We start from the raw sequence: 19,855 nt of genomic DNA, 5'->3' as shown, positions 1-19,855 counted from the left end.
GACCAGGGTTTACTATTTTCTTAATGCTTTGCAAGCCAGATGATCTAAAACGTTTGAGGAAATAATTTTGTCAAGTTTTCAGCTATGTTAACAAATGGCAGCTGTGCTGAATTTGTTCAATACTAGCTTCAAAAGTGTTTGTTGATTGACTTGCGGAGGTATATCCTATGATACAGAACAGTATCAAGGAAACAGCTGAGGTGCAGTCATGCAGCACTTTATCTGAAGGAAATGTGAGACTTCAGTGCAAGAGGGGTACGATGAATGGGGACCTGCTAAGGACGTTTCCCAGGCATTAGTACTGACTGGCGGTAACGTCAGCAGATGGGTAACCAGGTTGAACCTACTTGGAAATGTTCCTGGTGTCGAGGATGCTTTTTCTAACTAGGCGGTGTCCTTTGGAGGTTGGTGGGATGATTTATATGTGGATATAAAAGTGGAATTTAGCTTTTTGTATGTTCCCTGAAACCAGGCAAAACAGTTGGTTTATAAATGAACCTTTGGTAGATTGGATGAAAATATAAGGAACTTCATCAGGTAAGTTACTTAAGTAATAAAAGTGTTTGGGAGATGTTTGGAAAGAAAGAGCATTCAAAATGGGGCAAGAAAGCGAGTTTCTTTGGTGAAATGTTTTCTTGGCAAAATTAAAAATAAATAAATCGGGGGGTTAAAATATATTAAATTGCTCAAACTAAACATAACCATTTGTGTTGAAGTTTTTCAGTCAGAAATTCCAGTGAATTCCTCAGCTAGAAGTTGCTTTAGAAATATACCACAGTGATTGAAAAAATGTTTTTGACCTTTTCTGAATGAACCCTGGTGGATTTCCCTTTTGTGGTCATCAGCTGTTTCAAAATGAAAACGACGTATATTATAAAGACAAAAATGTGGTCAAATCCAAATTGGAATGTTGAATATTTTTTCTTGTGTGAATGAGTTGTGGACAACAGGGAGAAGTATGGGGAGTATTCATGAAGCTGAGTAAGGGATGGGAGCTATTTTCAGTATTAGGTCACTTTTGAGGATCTGAATGTAGCATCCTGTCTGATTTTAAGCAGAGCCGGGAGATGCTTCTTGTCCCTCTCTAATTCTATTCTTTCAGTTGAGAGGACAATTGCATTCTTGACAGTGCTGTCATTCAGATGAGAACGTAGATGCAAGTGAAACTGTAGACTACCAAAGGTTACCAATGTTGATGTTTACGTGATGGCTTGGCAAGATCTCGGTGTGTCCTAAAGCTTCAGAAAGTGTTGTGTAGCACATTGTGACACCATAAGCACGTTTCGTTGGGTTAGTGGAGAAAAAGTGGGTGGCAGTCCACACGTGGCTCCATGTGGACATGTAAAACAAGAAGTGTGTGTCAGCTTTTGATGAGCTTGTGGTTCAGTGATGCCAGGATGGCCAAAAAAAAAAAAAATCACTACAGTGAACCGAACAGTCTATTTAAACCTTTTTTTGTTTGTTTAAATATCATCTTCCTTTTGCAGCACTTGAGTCCTAAGTGTGACGCTCTTACACAACTGAATACAGATGAAGGGGAAACATGAAAATGAGTAGTCTGTTTTGAATTCTCAATTGTGATCAATGAACTACCTTGGTTATTGGTAAAATGTATCTTTGATTAAAACAACTCTTATTGTTGATGGTACACTCGATGAAATTAGGTTTCAGTCTGATGCTGTCCCTTTAAATTGATCCTGAAGGAGGAAAGGGCTTTAAGTGTGTGATTATAAAGTCTAGCTTTGCAGTGATATTAGAAAATTTCAAAGCAATGTCCTAAGACTCTTCAGAAAGGAGAGAACTTGATTTTTTTCACCCTCTATCACTCATTCTTGAGGCCTTGCCATCAATCATCTTGCATCAAAAATCAAAGCAATAACTCCCTTCTTCTGAAAGGAATCTGCAGTTAAGGCTGGAAATGTTTTTCAGCTGGTCTGTGTTTAGGTTGATTTACCCTGTTCCAATAATGCTGAAATGATTATTTTTTTAGTGTTCTTTTAAAACTACTTTTTTTTTTAGTTGCATGAAAATAGTAAGAAACAAAACACTTTTGACAGACTATTCTCAAATAATGATGCGTGTCATAAGCTAAGTAAAACATGTCAGAATGAAACGGTATCCGTGCAGAGAGGTGTGCATGCTGTTAAACCTCTTGCACGTGATCTGCTGGGAGGATTGCTAGTCTGAAATCCGCTGTTACTTCTGAACTGCTATCCAAGGAAATTTTTAAATAAGGGTTTGTTCAGGTTGCTAAGGTCTTGAACTCATGGCCATTTATGCATGAAACTGAACTGAAAGCAGGCACGATTTTACTTTCTAATTGCCAGAAATAAACGTTTACAGGTGAGGCTCACAGAAAGGCTGGTGGGAGTTGTCTCCTGACCAGATGTTAGATGGAAAATCCTCACTTAGCTTGTGCACAGAGAGGTCTGCTCCTTTAGGCTCGAGATTCCTCCTCAGCTGTCTTAACACAGGCTCTGATGAAGCGGGAGAATTAATTGGTACAAAGGCAGCAGGGAGAAGTCAGAAGCATATGGTGTGTGGGTTTTGCAAAATGCATCTCCTACTCTATCAAACATTTAAGCACGCGCGTAACTCTAAGCACTTGAGCCCTGTTGGGATCAGCATGGTTGTCTGTGCCCTCAGTACCAGCAGGACAGGGATCACCGTACTACTTATTTAACGTCTGAAAAATATGTAGTGAGCCAGATTGGCTTCTACAAACACGTGAATGTATCTGTTACTGCAAGGATGGGACCTGCTGCTCTTCTGAGGCAAACACAGAACATTTAACCCAGCAGTCTGTAATCATCCCCTTAAGGAGGGAGATACTTCTGGTCCCTTTCAGCTCAGTGTCTGGAGGCAAGAGGGGCATCTATGCCTTGGGTTTGAATTGCATGGGGTGATCAGATGCATTCATCATCAGCAGTGCAGGCTGAGCCTCTGTGGTGTTGCGGCAGTAAGACTATGTACCCTCTCTGCTGTGCGAGAGTGCTATCGCAGGAGACTCGGAGGGTGTGACTGCACTGAGAAATACAGCACACGTAGGCACATACCACCTCCAGAAAAGGCTGTGCACCCCTACAGCAGTGCCCCAGCTGGGAACCAGCTCTGCTCCTGGACATAGGAGCGCCCTTCCTATCACATTGCACAACGCTGCAGCACTACCTTGGTCAGGGCCTTGGTCAGCTGAGCAATTCTTGCTGGATGCTGTGTTTCCATCACATTGCTGTGTGGTGTACTGCACTGTGTGGTTCCTGCTGTGCTTTTTTTTTTTTTTTTTTTTTTTTTTGCATTGTTAATTTTTACCCTTGGAAGTTTTTGGTGTAATGGCAGACCTGTCAGCTGTATTTTTTGACTTTTCTGAAGGAGTAAGTTAATCTCACCATTTTGTGGTGTGATACACTTGTCCTCCAGTGTGTGCTGCAGTTGAGAGAATGTGTTTTACTGGCCATGTGTTGTCACCATCTCTTCAGGCCAGAAACTTGTTTCATTGTGGGGCACAGGACACGCCACTGTACTCACATGATCCAAGTTCAAGCATGTAGCTCGGTCCTGCCCTAGAAACCTCAGGGCTTAGTCTGCCCTCGAAGCACTGAAGTGCTGTTGACTGTGTCATGGAGCAGTCGTGTTGGTTATATAAGCTGTTGTCAGGTTCCAAATAAGAGTTTTTGCCCCTAAGTGCCCTGTTAAATGCATCTGTTTCTAATGACCGTAGAGCCGTTCCTGGAAAAATAGCTGTGGCAGTTAATGATGTTAGTGTGCTCCCTCTGCTTGCTACTGTCCCTCCGTGGGACTCTGACAGCCTTTGTTGGTTCCTGTTGCTGCATCTCTGATTTCATTTTCAGAACTGGCCGAGGTGTTTCGACAGGAGATTTGCAGAGAGGATTTACCTGACTGGTGAAAAACGGAAGCCCAGGGGTTGAATGTGTAGCAGTGCTGCAAAGGAATTGAAAGCTACGTCTGGCATAGGGGAAAGAGAACAATGGGTATCATTGTCAAACGATAAACATGGGCATATATGTTTTTGAACATATGTCTTGTGCTGTCTCTCAGCTTAAATATTTGTGCAGACTGCATATGTTAAGTTGGCTGTAACCTAAGAAATCTGTGAGGCCTAGCAGACAAACAAAATGCATTGAAAATACGTTGGACTGTAATTGGATCTGCCCTGAAGCAGGTCAGACGTGCATTCCAGGCAGGTTTTTGCTCTAGCCATTAGGAGCATTGTAAAACGAATGGAAAAAAAGCGATGTATTCACAATAGTATCTCTCCTGTTACCAGAGCACAGTTTATGATTTCAGAAAAATGCACAACACAGTAAGAAGCAAGCTTTTAAGTACTTTTATGTACTCGGCGATGATGAGGAAAACCAGGGGGTGTTTGTTCTTTTTTTTTTTTTTTTTTATCTTGTTTTCTTTTGGGGCATTTTAAGGCAAGAACAGTTAGAAGGAAACCAATGATTTCTTAGACTTTGGCCCAGCTTACCAAACCCCATTGGGTGCACGTGTTCATCTGGAGCAGCAGAATTTGCTCTCAGCTTGCTGAGCTTGGGGCAGCACACCCCTGACACTCGTTTGGAATGGGGACCGTGTTTCTCCAGCACTGACCCAGAGGGATGGCATGTGGTGGGTGTGTGTGGAGCACTGGAAGGGGACACGGGCTCAATGCCAGCGAGCTCCTCCCAGTGCTCTGGATTGCATGGCCATCAGCACTCAGGAAGCTTGTGTTAAAGAACAAGTCTCCAGAAAGAATAGCTTTTCTCCTCTGCCGGGTATTTAAGTCTGATATAAGGAAAAAAATATTGCTTCACCTGTGGATTCTGTTTTTAGGTGAAGTTTTGACAACCAAGAAAACAAGGTCATCAAGCATTGCATTAGGAAGTGCTGGGATCCACCAAGAGGTGCAAGGCTGTCTTAAGAGGCAGCCTGTTTACAGGATTCAGACCCTCCCCAAGCAGCTGAGGGGAGGTCTTCTGACTTATTAAAATGATCATATTGCCTTCCAAGCCAGGTTTTGCACTTGATAAGGGGTAGCTTGCTGTCAGCTCTGCATGGCCTTTATGGCATCTCTGGCACCTTGGGAACAGTCTGGCTGGGGATGCCCGACCGTGTAGTGAGCTGCTTCCTGGTGTACTAATGGAGAAGTTAGTACTGGAGGAGGTTTGTGTCCTGGACCAGTCTGGGTGGAGAATAAATCTTCAACATGGCTATGAGTATGGCATTATTTTTACCACTAGTGGCCCAGGGCACCTTGCTGAGTCATTGCTTTATGAATTCAGAGGTCAGAGAAACAAAGCCAGTGGCAAAGCATGCTCTTCAGGAGGCAGTATGCTGGCCAGTACTTACAGTTACTTGTGAGCTGCAAATGTTAACAAAAACACCTCAGAGAATGAAAGGAGGAAGTTAAATAATGTTTTGTAAGATGTCCTGTAGGTGTTGGCGCGCAGTGGAAATACCTCCTTCCCACAGCCTCAGGAATTGGTCTTCCTCCACATGGAAGGCCAAAATAAAAATCCTTTAGTTGGATTTTCAGTTACTTTTCTGAAATGGCACTTCAAACAGGACTGCACTGTGTGGATAGATCAAAAAACCATTTTAGCTGGGATTTTCAAAGCTATCTAAGGAATAAAGGTGACTTGAGTGACCTGTGAGATGTGAGCAGCTAATTCCTTTCATCACCTGTGTTGACAGGTGCTTTTAGCCTGGATGTAACTATGCACTATATCCTTACAGTGATGGCTGGCTCGCGTGACTTAAATAAGCTCTACCTGTCTAAGAGTATTTTGGCTGTTCTAATGACGTGCTCAGAGGGCTGCTTCTGGCCTCTGTCGATGAGCAATTGCCCTCCTCAGACCTTCACAGAGAAATCAGGCATAGGTCTGGCGATGGCTCCCCGGAGCCTACATGCTCACCTTTCTTGTTGGGTACTACACTGTGTTACTGAACGCGTGTGACAGACGGAGCAGTGTAGAGCATTAAAATAATGTTTCTGTAACTGTTTAATATGGGCTTGTGAATATAAATCATAGGAGCTGAGTTTAATGTATCTGGTGGAAATAGTATAAACACATTCAAAAGGGACAGAGGAGAGGAATGACCAACATGACGTGAGATTTCTTTAAAATACCATAGCTACCTGAGGCCTTCTGCATCAAAGCCTCTCTTTATCCCCCTTCCCCGCAGATACATTAATACTGTGAGTAGAATATACGTACATAGCTTTGGTTGTAAGTAACATACCTGGCATATTGCAGTACCCTAGCCTCAGCTGGTCGGGGCTCACTGCAGAAGGCAAAATGCATCTTAGAGGTAAGAGCAAGCTGAGCTCCACAAGTGCTACCTGTGTCCAGGCTGGCTGGCTTACAGCTGTCCTGAGTCTGACTGCCACGCGCTGCTGCGATAATTGATACCTAAGAAGGAACAGGCGTGTAAACAATCTCCAGGAAGAGATCTGGTCTGGCTGAGGAGTTCCTCTTGTGATAAGATTTTGTGCATCTGCAGATAGAGAGTGCCTGATGTCTGATAGGAGCCTTTCAAAACAGTCCCCTCTCCTGCCATTTCGCAGATGCTGATGCAATGTTAGAAAGACTCTGACTTCTGGAGGAAATATAAAGTATTTTTTATCATTTTTCTCCCCTCACCCCTTCTGTATGTCAAGCTTCAAAGCTTTTCTTTTTGTATCAGGAAAGAAAGATAAAGTGTTCTGGGGCTCAATTTCCAATTCTGCTCTAGATTTCCTATGTGACTGGATAGTAGGTTGTGCTTTTTTGTACCTCTGTTTCCTCTCCTTTAAATTATGTTATTAGGTACGGTTTTCAAAATCATTTGTGCAATTCTTCCAGTTGAGTACAGAGACAAGATCTGCAGACAAGGCTACCAAGAAATATGGGAAACCAGAGGCTGGTTTTCGGAGGTGCTGATGTCAGGCAGCCAAGTCTGTGAGTTAGGTGCCTTACCTTATAAATGTTTTAAAAACGTGATTGGGAACCATGCTGCAAGGTGCCTAAGTGTCATGGAAAACGTGGTTTTAGGGTCTTCAGTGTCCAAAAAGGGGGACTCTTACTCCCTACTTGGTGAACAGATTATTAAAATGCTACTAAGTCGTAATGTTTCTATTGTTGTTTGTAATTGTTCTCCTAGAGTCTAATTAGACAAAACAGACAATCTCTCTTACTTTGTGTTTATGCTGTGCCAGATAGACATAACCCTGAATTTAGTTCTCTTGTAGAAGCTAGTGCAATAAAAACAACAATACTTTTACTAATGAGAATGTGAACTATGTGAAGCCAGGATTCATGCTAAATTAATACCCATTAGTGACTTAGATCCATAATGAAGGTTTCGCTGCTCTGTCGTGTGTCTTAATTTATTACAGAGCAGTCTATAATATTTTATTAATGATACATGTATTTTGATTTTTTTTTTTTTGTGGAACTGCTGCCCAAAACTATTGGAAGGGATATGTGCTTTCCTGTATCACCAGAATGAGACAAATGGTACTGCTTGCTTTTATTATTGTACAGAAGTGGCTTTCCTTTGGATTCAGATAGACTTATAAATGGCAAGTAGCTGGAGACTAATGGAGCACATGCTTCAAAGCCTTCCATCTGGTCCCTTGGTGAGGAAAAATAATATATTGTCTCTGTTCTAATCAGTCTTCATTATAAAGAAAAATGCTCCCACTGGAAATTCTGGAGAAACTTCACTCTGAGGGAGAGGGCAACAAGTGCTATCCCCTTATGCATCTGCAGGGGAAAAATGGAATGAATTAAAATAAATAAAAAGAGGCAGTCATTCTGCTCTCTGAAAATGGATGATGCACCTGTCAACACACATTTATTCTGGTGGCCTTCACTGACACTTTCTGGTGATCACAGAAGAGGCTAAAACTGCTTGAAGGAGACCCCACACATGCTACTTGAATAAGACAGGACTGTATTAATTTGAATTAGAGCAAAAGTTCTTAAATGATGATTCCTTATCTCAGTTTCATTGGAATTTTCCTCAGAGCTCTTCCTCCAGTCTTCCAATCACATAGCTGCTATTGATTGATTTACTTCTTCGCATATGTTTAGGAAGAAAAACGAAAGAGATGTTCCCCAATGGAGTCCATCTGCTCTTTTCTTATCGGGCGGGGTGGGGGGCGAACCTACAATTAGTGTCTCGTTCATCTTTTGGTTTTAAGAAAAAGAGAGAGAAAGAAAGGCAACTATTATGCAAATACTCTGCAATTTGGTTTCAAATATTCTTTGTACTATGATGAGCAATTTCCTTTAATACAAACTCAGCCTACTTGCCAGGACTTTTTTCCCCTTAATACAGGGAAGTAAAAAGAGACTTAGGACTTGGGGAAGATGCTGTGTTCCTCTGATGCCAACTTTCTTAGCCTTTTTTTATTTCCTTCTTTGGCACTATTATAGCTGTTAAATTGTCAGAAGGATGTCACAGGTTTTTTTGGAGAAAGAGAACCAAAATAGCTTTACAAAGCCGCAGTTTCATCTCACTTTTCATTGTTCTGTTGCCATGATGAAGTGGTCTTGAAATGGAGGACTCAGCTCTGTGAATGAGGGAGAAAAGCTTTCCCCCTGTGTTTTTTTTGCAGTGCCAGTTGTTTTTGATGGCAGCATCACCTGGATGAGCAGATGTTCCTTGTTTTGTAAGGAGTTCCTGTGCCACTTGTTTGTGGCACTTTAGGACTCTGCATACCTTAGACAACATTAAGTGCTTCTAGTTAAACGTTAATACTTAAGCCTGTAAAATACTAACCATTAAAATTTCTGATCCTGTGGAGCACATCAACGCAGCTTAATCAAAAGCCTTAACAGAGAAGGCCAAACTGGGGATGTAACTATATACGAGTGGCATAGTTTGCTTGCACAAAACAAAAAATAAAAAATTGGTACCTAATGCATTGACCATCAGTTGGAAAAATAAATTCAAGAAACTAAGTGGGAAATAAGAAAAATGAGATCTTCAAACAAAGTCAAGTGTGTCATACATCTTTGGTTCTGGGGCCGTAACAGGATGGGGAGTGTTAAGGCAGTGCAGAACTTCTGATCTGAGCCTTCCCTGGATCTGTCTGGATAGTCTGAGCTCTATCACTTGGGGCTCATTATATCAAGCATACACCACATCAGACTGGATTTTGTCTAGGTATGCTTCACGCTGGATAGACAACAAACATTTATGGTGTTTAGAGGTCACCGATCCCTTTCAGGTGCTGTCTGGGAAATCTATGCGTAAGGTTTCTAAGCACACTGGAGTAACTGGGTCACTTTTGTTGTTACAGGAAGCTCTGATCATGGCTAGCATGGACCACCCCCACCTGGTGAGACTTCTGGGTGTCTGCTTGAGCCCGACCATTCAACTAGTCACTCAGCTGATGCCTCATGGCTGCCTGTTGGATTATGTTCATGAACATAAGGATAATATTGGCTCCCAGCTTCTGCTAAACTGGTGTGTCCAAATAGCCAAGGTATGTAATTGATGATGTTTTTTTGTTTTTCTCTTTTATTTTCATAACTAGCCAAATGGCATACCACGGGGGGGGAAAAAAGATTGTTTTTTTCATGTGTGTATAGTCTTGGAAATGTGTACTGTTTTGGCTGCCTCTACAATATTGTAGATTACTCATTAATACGTAAACCAAAGTGTTTTTCTTGACTGCCTTTCCAGCTCATTGCTAAGGGGACCTTTGAGGAAAAAAAGGTGAGAAAAGAAATCCCTGGTATGATAATGTCTGGGGTTGAGCACGGAAATATTTTTCAGCCTCTTCTGCTGTTGATTGCTTGTAGATACTGTAGTATATTGTACATTGTAGTTTTCAACCTTTCTGAATCAGTTAAATTCTGATATGCCATCTATTGTCTGCCCACACACTGCTGAGAAGATAAACAGTTACTTCATGTCAGTCCTTAGGGAACCACTGCGGTTCTGCTGTGTTTAAGACCTATCGCAACAGCTGAGGCTGGAGGGTAATATCACTTGTCTTTGCAGAATGGGAATGCTCAGGGGCCAGATCCTGCTTTGCGTGCCCTAGCATAATGTTCTCTGCCTTCCTGGGGAGTTTTAGGAGCAAGAGTTCAGCTGTTACCATTCAGATAGAGGCTGTACACCAGCTGAGGTGGAACAGCAAAACAGGTCACAAAAACAGTCCCGGTGTAATCCTTGCACAGACTTCAATGTGTGTTTTTGTGTATGTTTAGATACTCAGTGCTGTACTAACAAGTTACTGATAATCGGTTGCAAAAAATGACAAGTTCTGGAAGTGTAGAGGGCTGCAGTTTTTATCCATTTTAAAGGCTCTTCTGTCCAACCAGAATTGCATACAATGGAGTTACCATGAATGGAAATCTAGAACTCACTTCTCACTTACAACTGCTTAGAAATCACTAATATTTTTGGACTGCTTTGGTGAGAATGCTTGTTCCATACAAACATGCCACACATATTCACATATTCACATATTCATGCCTTCATATATTAAATCTGTGGCCTTAAGTGAATGTTATAATATCCATTAAGGATTCTTAATTCAAGTTGTAGTGTTAAGCTTCTAACACTGGAGAAAAAAATGGAGATTGAGCAGCTGTTTTGCTAGACAGAGTGGTAGCCGTCAAGTAAGTATTCACTTTTTTTCAAAAAACTTCCTTACAAAAGGAAAAAAAAAAAAAAAAAAAAAAAAAAAAAACAAGAAATTCAGCTCACTCTGAGGTTTTGCTCAAGAGGAGGAGGTGCATTTGAGGCTCATTGTTAATAGGTGTTTGGGGGGGGGGGAAAAAAAGAAAAACCCCAGGATTACACCTTATTGTCACATCCTGAAGGTGACAGTAGATTAAATGACCATAATGGTTGGTAGAGGGGTTGATCCGTAGCAGTGGTCTGTCACTAACTTGTGAAACTTTCAGTGTTCGCATGGGGAGATGGAAGATAGTAATTCGGGAAGAAAGAAAAGCACTGAAATAAATGACTAGGGCAAAAAATGCCCCCATTCTGAGGTTGCAGCGTTTTGTATGTGTGCTCTCTCTGTGATTCTGCAGTGCTAGGATGGTAAAGCAGCAAGAGTTGCATGGTATGTTAGGACATGGTAATGGGGATTGCCTGTATCTGGAGATGTGCAAGAGCAGACAGAAACTGTTACCAGAACAAGGAAGGTAGGGGAGAAAATACATACTACTGTTTGAGACCTCTCCTGCAACACAACCTCCTTGCCATCTGTTCGCTGCTCTCTTGATGGATAGTGGCCATTATTGTTTATTCCAAAACATTTACCCAGTGCCACACACGAAAAGCTGATCCACCTTTATTTTCCGTTTGTGCATGCATACAGCCATTGACTTGTTGTGCTAGTAACTGTGCTAGCTTTGCTCTGGACTTTTGTGGGCAGCTGATCAGGGAAGGAGAGGAGCCCTGCTATATACTAGAGGCTTATAGAGCCAACAGATCTGTGGTTACACTCGTTTGTAAATCTGCCTGCAGGTGGTCTTGATCTGCGTGGGCTGTGGGTGAAACAGGTGAGGTGTTAGAGATGTTTGAGTTTTGAGGTGGTGGGTAACCAAATGGTGTGAAGAAGTGAGATCACGTGCCTAAGACCAACTGATGGACTGTCAGGATGAGAAAGGGAGATGCTTTATAGGAAAAGGTGGCCTATTGTTGAGGGGAAGTTCAGTGAAGTTCAGTTAGCTCATTGAAATTCAATTAAGTTCATCTTCTTCTGCATCACAATAGTCTGGAGGTTAATTCTGTCTTGGCCTTGTGTTACATCCTAAAGCTTGTCCCCAGCTACCTGGGGACAGCACGAGTGACTGTGTTACTGAACAGCTGCAGTACTTGGGACCTATGGCAGGCTCCTTAGTTCTGGACAATCACAATTGGGGATTTTTCCTCAGCTTCTTAATGTCTCTTTCCCTTCTCTTATTTTTATTGCAGTGGTCTGTAGTGGACATGAAGAGAATCAGTACCTATCACACGGGGATGTTCTGCTGCTTTTGCATACAGATCAGTGATATTTAGTGGGGATGACTTGTTAGGGTTGACAAGGTCACCACAAGTACTTGCACACTGTGATACAATCTTATTGCAGAAGTAGACTTCAAAGAATGAGTTCCTTTATTTTATTCTTGTCTTTGGAGACGTTAAGTGACAGTTGGGTGTTGAAAATCTTCCCCATCATGTATCTTTATGTATAGATTGAACTTATTTTAATTATTATATAGGAAGCTATCGGTGAAGCTAGGAAAGAGATAGGGATGTGCACAGAAGGTTGCACAGAATTATCTGCATTACATTGCACTTCCTGGTGGGATACAGGGATGCCTTTTCCCTTGCTAGCTCCCAGACTGTAATATGGATTGGTGCTACAGTAAGTCCGTGGAAAGGTGTTTCAGAAGGAGTGAGGAGAACAGTCTTTGAGATCACCAGACAAGGAGTCCCCTTATCCCAAAAAGGTGGAATAAGCATGCTGGTTGGAGTCTAGCAGCGGGGGAGTAGTAATGCTTGATTCTCCCCTCATCTGTCACAGTTAACAATGACTAGGAATCACTTTGCAGCCTGCCAATAGGAAAGACTCGATTTGCCTGCAAACAGACCAGTCTCTACAGGAGTGAGTGCAGGAGGTGGTGGTTGCATTGAGCACAAGTTGTGGTTTGCTGAGGGAGAGGTCTGTGTATCCTGTGTACCTGTCCCCCCTGTGCTCACGTTCTGGTTTCCAGCATTCGGCTTGAGAATGCATCACCACGTCTTGCTTTGGGGAGTTGTTGGTTGTAGCTTTGAGAAAGGCACCTAAAACGTGGTTAGCAGCATAATAAGAGGTGAAAGTGATTAGTGTTCTCCCAGTTCTGTTCTCTGCTTCCTGAAACATCTCCTGGTACCTGCCCTTTGTTTGAAACATTGTTCTACCTTCCCCTTCCCTCCTTTTCTGGTGAGATTTTTCCCCAGCAAGGGTAGGATGGGAGGAATTGGAAATACCTTGTTTCCGAAGTTGAGGTTGATTTTTTTGTGAATCATTTAAAATCAAGTTGCTGCTGCAATACAGTTCCTCCCTACTGCGCTTTTCTCCATCTGCCAGTGTGCAGGCTTTTATTTATCGAAGTCATTGCTTCAGAGTTCACTTGTTCTGCCAGGCTGTTCATTTCCATATGTCTCTACTTCTGTAAAACTAGATACAAAAACTAGTTAGGCACTATGCCTGGTTGCCAACCTGCATATGGCTCTGGAGATCATTTCTGAAGGTTGACGATAGGGCAGTTATTAAGTATTATCTACTGCCAATTGAAAAAAAGCTTGGGTGACTTTTTCATTTTGCTTATACAGATTGTGTTGAATTTATTCTGACTGTTAGATCATTGTAGGGTAATTGTGTTCTCTTTCCAGAAGCTTTAGCTTCTTATTTTATGGATGAAAGTTATAAAAATAGAGTAGCCCCCAAGCATTCTGCATAAAACATGGTTGTTAGACAGCAGCTGTGTCTGAGGGGGTTCTTCCCTTCTGCTTTGCAGAGACACAAGGCATCTCTGTGTGTCTAGCTTGCATGTATGGCGTCTAGCTTAGGAACTGAACATTTAACCTTATAGCTCAAGAGTTTGGCTGAGTTTAGCTCAGTGATTTTGTCTGGAGTTGGTGTCCAGTAAGGCAGTAAGCTACCTGTGCAAATCAAGATGACCCTTAGAGTGGGAGGAAGAGTGACAAGTTTGGTAGCCTTATGGTACAGGAGGATGGAGGAATGCTTCATGAACATCCGTAGTGTTGGCTGCTTGAAAAACTGATAGAGAATCAAATCTTGCAAAGTTAGTGAATTCTCAGTAGATAAATTCTGACCTTGCCATCCAGTGTATGACAGATGCATGCAAATCAGGAAGACTTTAAACAAGCAAACAAAAAAAAAAAAAAGAGAGAGAAGTACTTTATGCATTCATATTTCAGTGTTTGATACAATGTGTGTCAACAAGGGCTGCCTAAACCCTCTGCCTAACACCTTGGTGCAATGAGGTGGTTTTTAGAGAAACACATTCCAGAATAGATGAACTTGGGGTTTCTGGTCAGAAAGAGTTGGTTACACCGTGCCCCCAAGGGAGGTTACCTTTTAAGATGCATCTGTTTAAGCCTGTATCCTCTCACTGGTATTCTAATGGCAAAATAAGCCTGTGTCTGTTGTGATTATTACAGTGGGCCTTTGTGCTGTGCTAGGCTGTCTCCCGAGCAAATAGAAACAGATTTTTGGTACTGTAACTTGGCATGCAAAGCCTGCTAAATTCAACATAGGAGTTCAACCCAGGTAGCCCCATCTACTGCCCTACTATTCCTGTATGGGAAAAATTAAGGTTTTGTTCAGCTGCTGGTGACTTACATTACATGTGCACCAGTTCTGCTGAGCAGTGTTGGAATGCAGAGGAACTTTTTCTGCCCTGGGAGAAAGGAAGCAATGTTCGTAAAACAAAGCAGCACACCTAAGGTCACCTACCATTTGGAAGGAGCTCAGCTCTCTTGGGTCTTAGCCGGTACCCCATTCTGTTAGGTCCTGACTCCTCCTTCGGACTGCTAGATCTGGTTTTGGTGCTGTGAGCTATTATAATTCATTCACATCACCTCAGAATAGTAATGAGGTAAGGCAAAAGTAGGTTGATACGGTGGGATGTCATGGAAAGAAAATCAAGTACTTAAGGGGGATTACTTTTTATACTTTTTCAATATAAAAGAACTCTCAAATTACCTTAACTAAAGCCCTGCATGGCATCACTTATCCAGGTATGCAAGAAAACAATGTTTGGAAACACTGTAGGAAAGAAGGGAGGGGAACTCAGGGATGGAGTTTTAATGGTGCTTATGAGGGGAAGTGCAGATGCACGTCTGTGTCTGCCCCGTGTTATTCCAGCACGCTTGCACTCATTGCTCTCTTCAAGGATTTTCTACCAGCAGTGCAGATCTGCTGCTGGGGGAGCAGTCTACAGGAGCCATCCAAGCAAAGGCACTTGCAAAGCTGCCTCGCTGCTGCTTTGTGTGCCTCTCTGTTATCTCTCCCTTTAGCTGGTTCACATTACAGGCCTCTGTGGCCTTCTGTGGTTCTCTTGGCAAGAAGGATAGCCTGTCTGCTCCTGAAGCCTCTCTCCATGCCAGGCTTTTTAGAAAGGCGTACTTTATTATTGCCCAGGGCAGTGCTTCTCAGCTGGATGTAAATTCGCAGGCTGTGTGAAATTCAAAGGATCTATGCTGATTTATGCAATTGAGAAGCTGCCCCAGAAGCTGGTGCAGGGCTCACCTCACATCCTAAATTAAACTGGTTCCAGCCTGCACTCCTCACATGCAGGGGGAGAGAGGCTCTAAACAGGGAGAGCCGGAGGCAAATGAGGTCCATTCAGCCGCACTGCGAGGAGCAGAGCCTTTTACCTCCATCAGGCCGTGATGGATTAGGAGTGACTTGCTGGAGACAGCTTTTGTTATTCTCCTGCAAACGGGGCGCGAGATGGAGTCTGCGTGAAGTGGGAGGCAATGGGGATGGCTGGACAGGTTGGGAAGAGGTGGAGGATAGTGGCTGTGGTTCAAGGTCTTTCTTCTTCATTAAAGAAGCCTACCCTAGAGCTCAGCGACTACTCCATCACGGAGCGAACAAAGGAGCTTAATGACAGTCATCTATCAGCTGTCCACATTTTAAGCTTCAAGATGTCTCTATTCCCAAAGCTCCGTGCCATGACAAGGCTAATTGTATAATTATAATGCTATACCAACCCCTCCTGACGTGCTCACACTGGCAAGGACCAGGGCTAAGGGCTGTGATAATTATCACTGCGAGCAAGTACATTAGCATAAATGTAGTTTACTAATGGGGCTGCTCTATTAGGAAGTGCAGTGCATAGAAGAGTAGGATCTAAACCAAGGAGTATGAAATTAAAGCCATATTGAGACAAGACTTTAATTGTGTGGAAGAGCAAAATCAAAATAGGTGGGGAAAGCATGATTTTACCCTCCTGAATCTCTCTGTGCAGTTTCCTTTCCTTTTCGCTATTTATCATGACGTTTTCATGCTTGCTGGAAAGCTTGGATGCAGATGGCAGATTGAAATTGAGGACAACTCTGGTGTTGCTGGAGAGTTGTCACTGAAGGAGGATCTGTCGTCATGGCTCAGAGGGGAATGACCCCACCCTGTCCATTTCCTGGGCCTTTTTTGGTACACTGTTGGGTCGCTCACTGGGTTGTAAAGATTCATACAAACTTGAGAAGCCCTTAGAACAAAATTCAGGTGGACTTTGCAGAAGTGTTCTGAGTCCTCTTAGCTCGTGACTGGTAGAAGGGGACAGATTTCTTCCCTGCTGTGGTCATTTGGAGTGCCTGGAGTTTTGTGAGAGGCTGAAGAAGTTCCTTTCAGTCCTCTTAGATAATAAAGTGTTTTTTGTTGTTGTTGTTTGTTTGTTTGTTTTTAATCAAAGACAGGGAATAAACATTAGGACTTCAGTAATTTTGTCCAATCTGCCATGCTCAGATGAATGTGGGTGGACACTGTGTGCAGCCACTGCTGGTGCACGGAGGCGTGGGCTTAAGGCCTGGTGACTTCACGTGACTGCTACCATGGCTGTTCTGCATTTCTTCTGGAAATAATTCTCCAAATAAATCAGGGAATTGGATCCCATTAAAAATAATTACAGCATCTCTGCACTTTAATTGCATGTTTCATTGGCCTGCACAGTATTCCTCCTTTCCCTGCATGATTATGTACATATTTATGGAGAATTTCATGCAGTTCTTCCACTTTTTCCCCACCAGTTGTTTCATTGAGCTTATTGAAGAGTTCTAAGCCATTTTAGAAACTTCTAAATGTTTTTTAACAAATCTACTTGTCCATGGGACAAGTTCCTTGTGAAAAGCCTTAAAACAAAGGAACACTCAATACAATTCAGTTAGTAAATTTTAGAGCACATTTTTTTCCTTTCTTTCCCCCTCCATCTCATACTGTCTGCACACCAAATTCACTTTTTCTCTGTGTTTTTGACCTTCTGTTTTGTTACTTCTTTGCTCAGCTTCCACAGTTTCATATCAACCTAATTGCTGTTGCTCTTTCCATAGTGTCATCACTTATCCCTTGTTCTCTGGCTGCCTGGCTCCCTCTAACTGGTGGCCATTCAGTGCTCTGAAACAAGCACAGGAGCAGCATGATGTCCGCCACCAGTTTCAACATTGTCACGTCTCATTAGAGGGTTAGGAGAGGACCTAAATTTCTTCATTTCTTTCATAACAATGCTTTCAGTTTTCAGGGTTCGGTGCCAGCTAGCTGATGACTGCAGCCTGTGGGGGAGGGATATTTGAATCTGTAAGGTTGCATTGGGCAAAATTGAAAGATTGGGTTTACATATAAAAAAAAAATAAATTTAGAGACATCTTTTTCATAGCTTTGTGCTCAGACATCTGACTCTCTAACACTGTACTGCATACTATAGTAACATCCGGATGGTGGTGTTCAAGTTGTTCATGGCTGTGTGTATAATATAGACACATATATATTTGCTCATTAGCTCCAGAGGAATCTGCGTTGGGTGGAATGACTCAACCTCTGAAGGTGAGTGTCTCTCTCCAGTGACTACAGAGGGAGTCTAGGAGACAAGCGTGGGCTAACCTTGCAGCTCTCCGACAGCTTAATTTGGGGGGGATAAATGTGCAGGCTGATGAGGATGACAGGAACACACAGGGAATCTGGGACAAGGCAGGTAGCAGAGCACTAAGCTAAGGTCTGAACTTAGAGCCAACATAAGAGCTGTTGGATTGATTTCTTTTCTGCACAGTGTGGTAGATACTGTGTTAGGGAGCTGTACCCAGCTGTGCTGTGTAAGGGCCTGTGAGGAGCGATGATGTCTTGCTTTCAGCTTGCCAGTGACTGGAAGGGGTTTATAAGGAGCAGCAGTCATCCTGTTTTCAGCCCTGATCCGACCCCTTGTGGATTATTGAGGCTTCCCACTCCCCTGAAATTCCCGTGTTCACAAAAGCATTTCCACAGTTCATGGTTGTTAGAAAAACAGCAAAGAGATTTTTCAGCCATTTACAAATCACATCAGCCATTGTAAAGGCACAGAAATGGGCAATCTATTGCACAGAGATAGACAATTTATTGTTTTGTTAAATGAAAGGTACACTTAAGCACTGACAGTTATAGGGTCTCTGATATTGGGGACCTGACAGCTGCAGGCTACAAAAGCCCAAAGGCTGACTTCGCCTGACCAGATGAGCACTCTCATCAAGTACACTCAGCTCCACTGGGGAAAAAAGGAGGGGGGAAAAAAAACAACAACAAAAAAAAAGTCATTAGATTTTTTTCCTATCAGTCCCCAACAGACCGGCTTGGGAAAGCATTATTGAAAACCTCTCCTAAATCAGATTCAGGATATTATAGGAGCACCTACTAGGGTCTGTCAGGATTTCCATTATAAAGCCATATTTTTCAGGTTTATAACTCAACCATAAAATTCTGCTCTGGACTGTGACTTGGCATAAACTGTCTCAGCCCCAAGCATATTTTTTATTATTATTCAAGAAATATATGTATTTGGCTATTTTTAAGTTGGTGGAGTTGAGAAACAAAAGCTGGGTCTCTTTCTTTTTATATACATAAATTAAAACTCCTTTTTTCCCCTAGTGAATGCCTTTCTTTCAACATCTGATTTTATAAAGTAACTTATCCTGCTTGGATAACTGCAAAAACTGAATGGTCAAGGCATTGATATTTAAAGTTAAGACACACAGTCACTTTGTTTTTACAAAGTGACACAGTGTGCACATGCCCCACAAAAACAGTACTGTGCTCCTAAAACTACTTAAGAGTCTTGAGAAAGCTCTGCCGGGCCATTTGAAAAAAGTAGTGGGGTTGTGCAGTATGTGCCCACATTTGAGTGAAGGCTAGCTTTCATGAGGAGCTGCATTTCAGAGTTCTCCTGTGCAATCAGGTGCTCAGAAAGAAGGAAAGGAAAGAGCTGGCCTGCAGAAAGGGAAGGGAGACACCCTGAAGAAGCCAGTTCATATGAGGGCTGCAGTCTATAAAAGTAAGATCAAACCTAGCAGATGACTGTTAGCGGAAGAGCTACTGTCTGTGTCCAAAATTCAGATGTCTTAAAAATCAGAACAGTGGGAGCCAGGAGTAGTAATGGGCTGAAGCCTGTTGCCCTGCCCCAGTGTGACCTGCTGTATCAGAAGCCTGTGAACAAAGTACAGGAACAGCAGTCACGCGCTACCCCTTCATGAAACCTTTCTGAGGCACATCTCAAGCCATGGATGGGTTCTGAAGCTGGCACCTTATGTCTTGGTACTTCTGCGGGTAAACTCTATCCGTCCCAAAGTAAAGTTCCACAGACACACCAGAGCAGGATGCATCCATCCTCTGAGACATGCTGGTGAATCCAGCAGCAGCAATGAATGGCGCTCAGTTACACAGCTCCCCTACGAAGGGGTAGCGTAGTTGGACGAATAATACGCTTCCCAGGATGCTGTGTGATCTCTGTGCAATGCAGAGGACCAAGGTTAGTCTGTTTCATGAAATGTGAGAGGGGAGAGGGCAGTTCTGGGGGCTGCTGGCATGGTTTCAGATGCCGTGCCAGCCCTCAAACCTGCAGGGTCATCTGGCAGTCGGGTGTCATTAGTCAATGCTCTCCCTCTTTCCCACTTCCCATCTGTTTCTGTCCAGCCTGTTTGTGCAAATGAGCTCTCAGTATGCAGCAGTTCTCACTGTAGGTTGGTTTTCTTTCTTCATCTTGTGACCTTCTTGGTTCCTCAGACTTTACCCTTGTCTGTGTGCCAGACGAAAATCTGTGTTGCTTCTGTTTATTTACTAACTGCCGGGGTTAGTAAAGAAACACAGGGGATCATATTCTGCCCAGTGCAC

General features: G+C 42.8%; 1 protein-coding gene across 3 annotated transcripts in view; it reads left to right on the top strand.

Moving 5' to 3' along the window:
* Positions 1 to 19,855, top strand: part of ERBB4 (erb-b2 receptor tyrosine kinase 4) — a gene marked incomplete at its 5' end in the record, with an annotated part of 567,763 nt that overhangs the window by 458,623 nt on the left and 89,285 nt on the right. For all 3 annotated transcript variants that reach the window (XM_082763474.1, XM_082763473.1, XM_082763475.1), the window contains one exon: positions 9,293 to 9,478. In XM_082763474.1, the coding sequence (XP_082619600.1) occupies positions 9,293 to 9,478 (186 nt within the window). The remainder of the gene's footprint in view (positions 1 to 9,292; positions 9,479 to 19,855) is intronic.

This window comes from Aythya marila (genome assembly GCF_965140915.1).
Source record: "Aythya marila genome assembly, chromosome: 6".
Taxonomy (NCBI): Eukaryota; Metazoa; Chordata; class Aves; order Anseriformes; family Anatidae; genus Aythya; species Aythya marila.
This window is presented reverse-complemented; position numbering and strand designations above follow the sequence as displayed.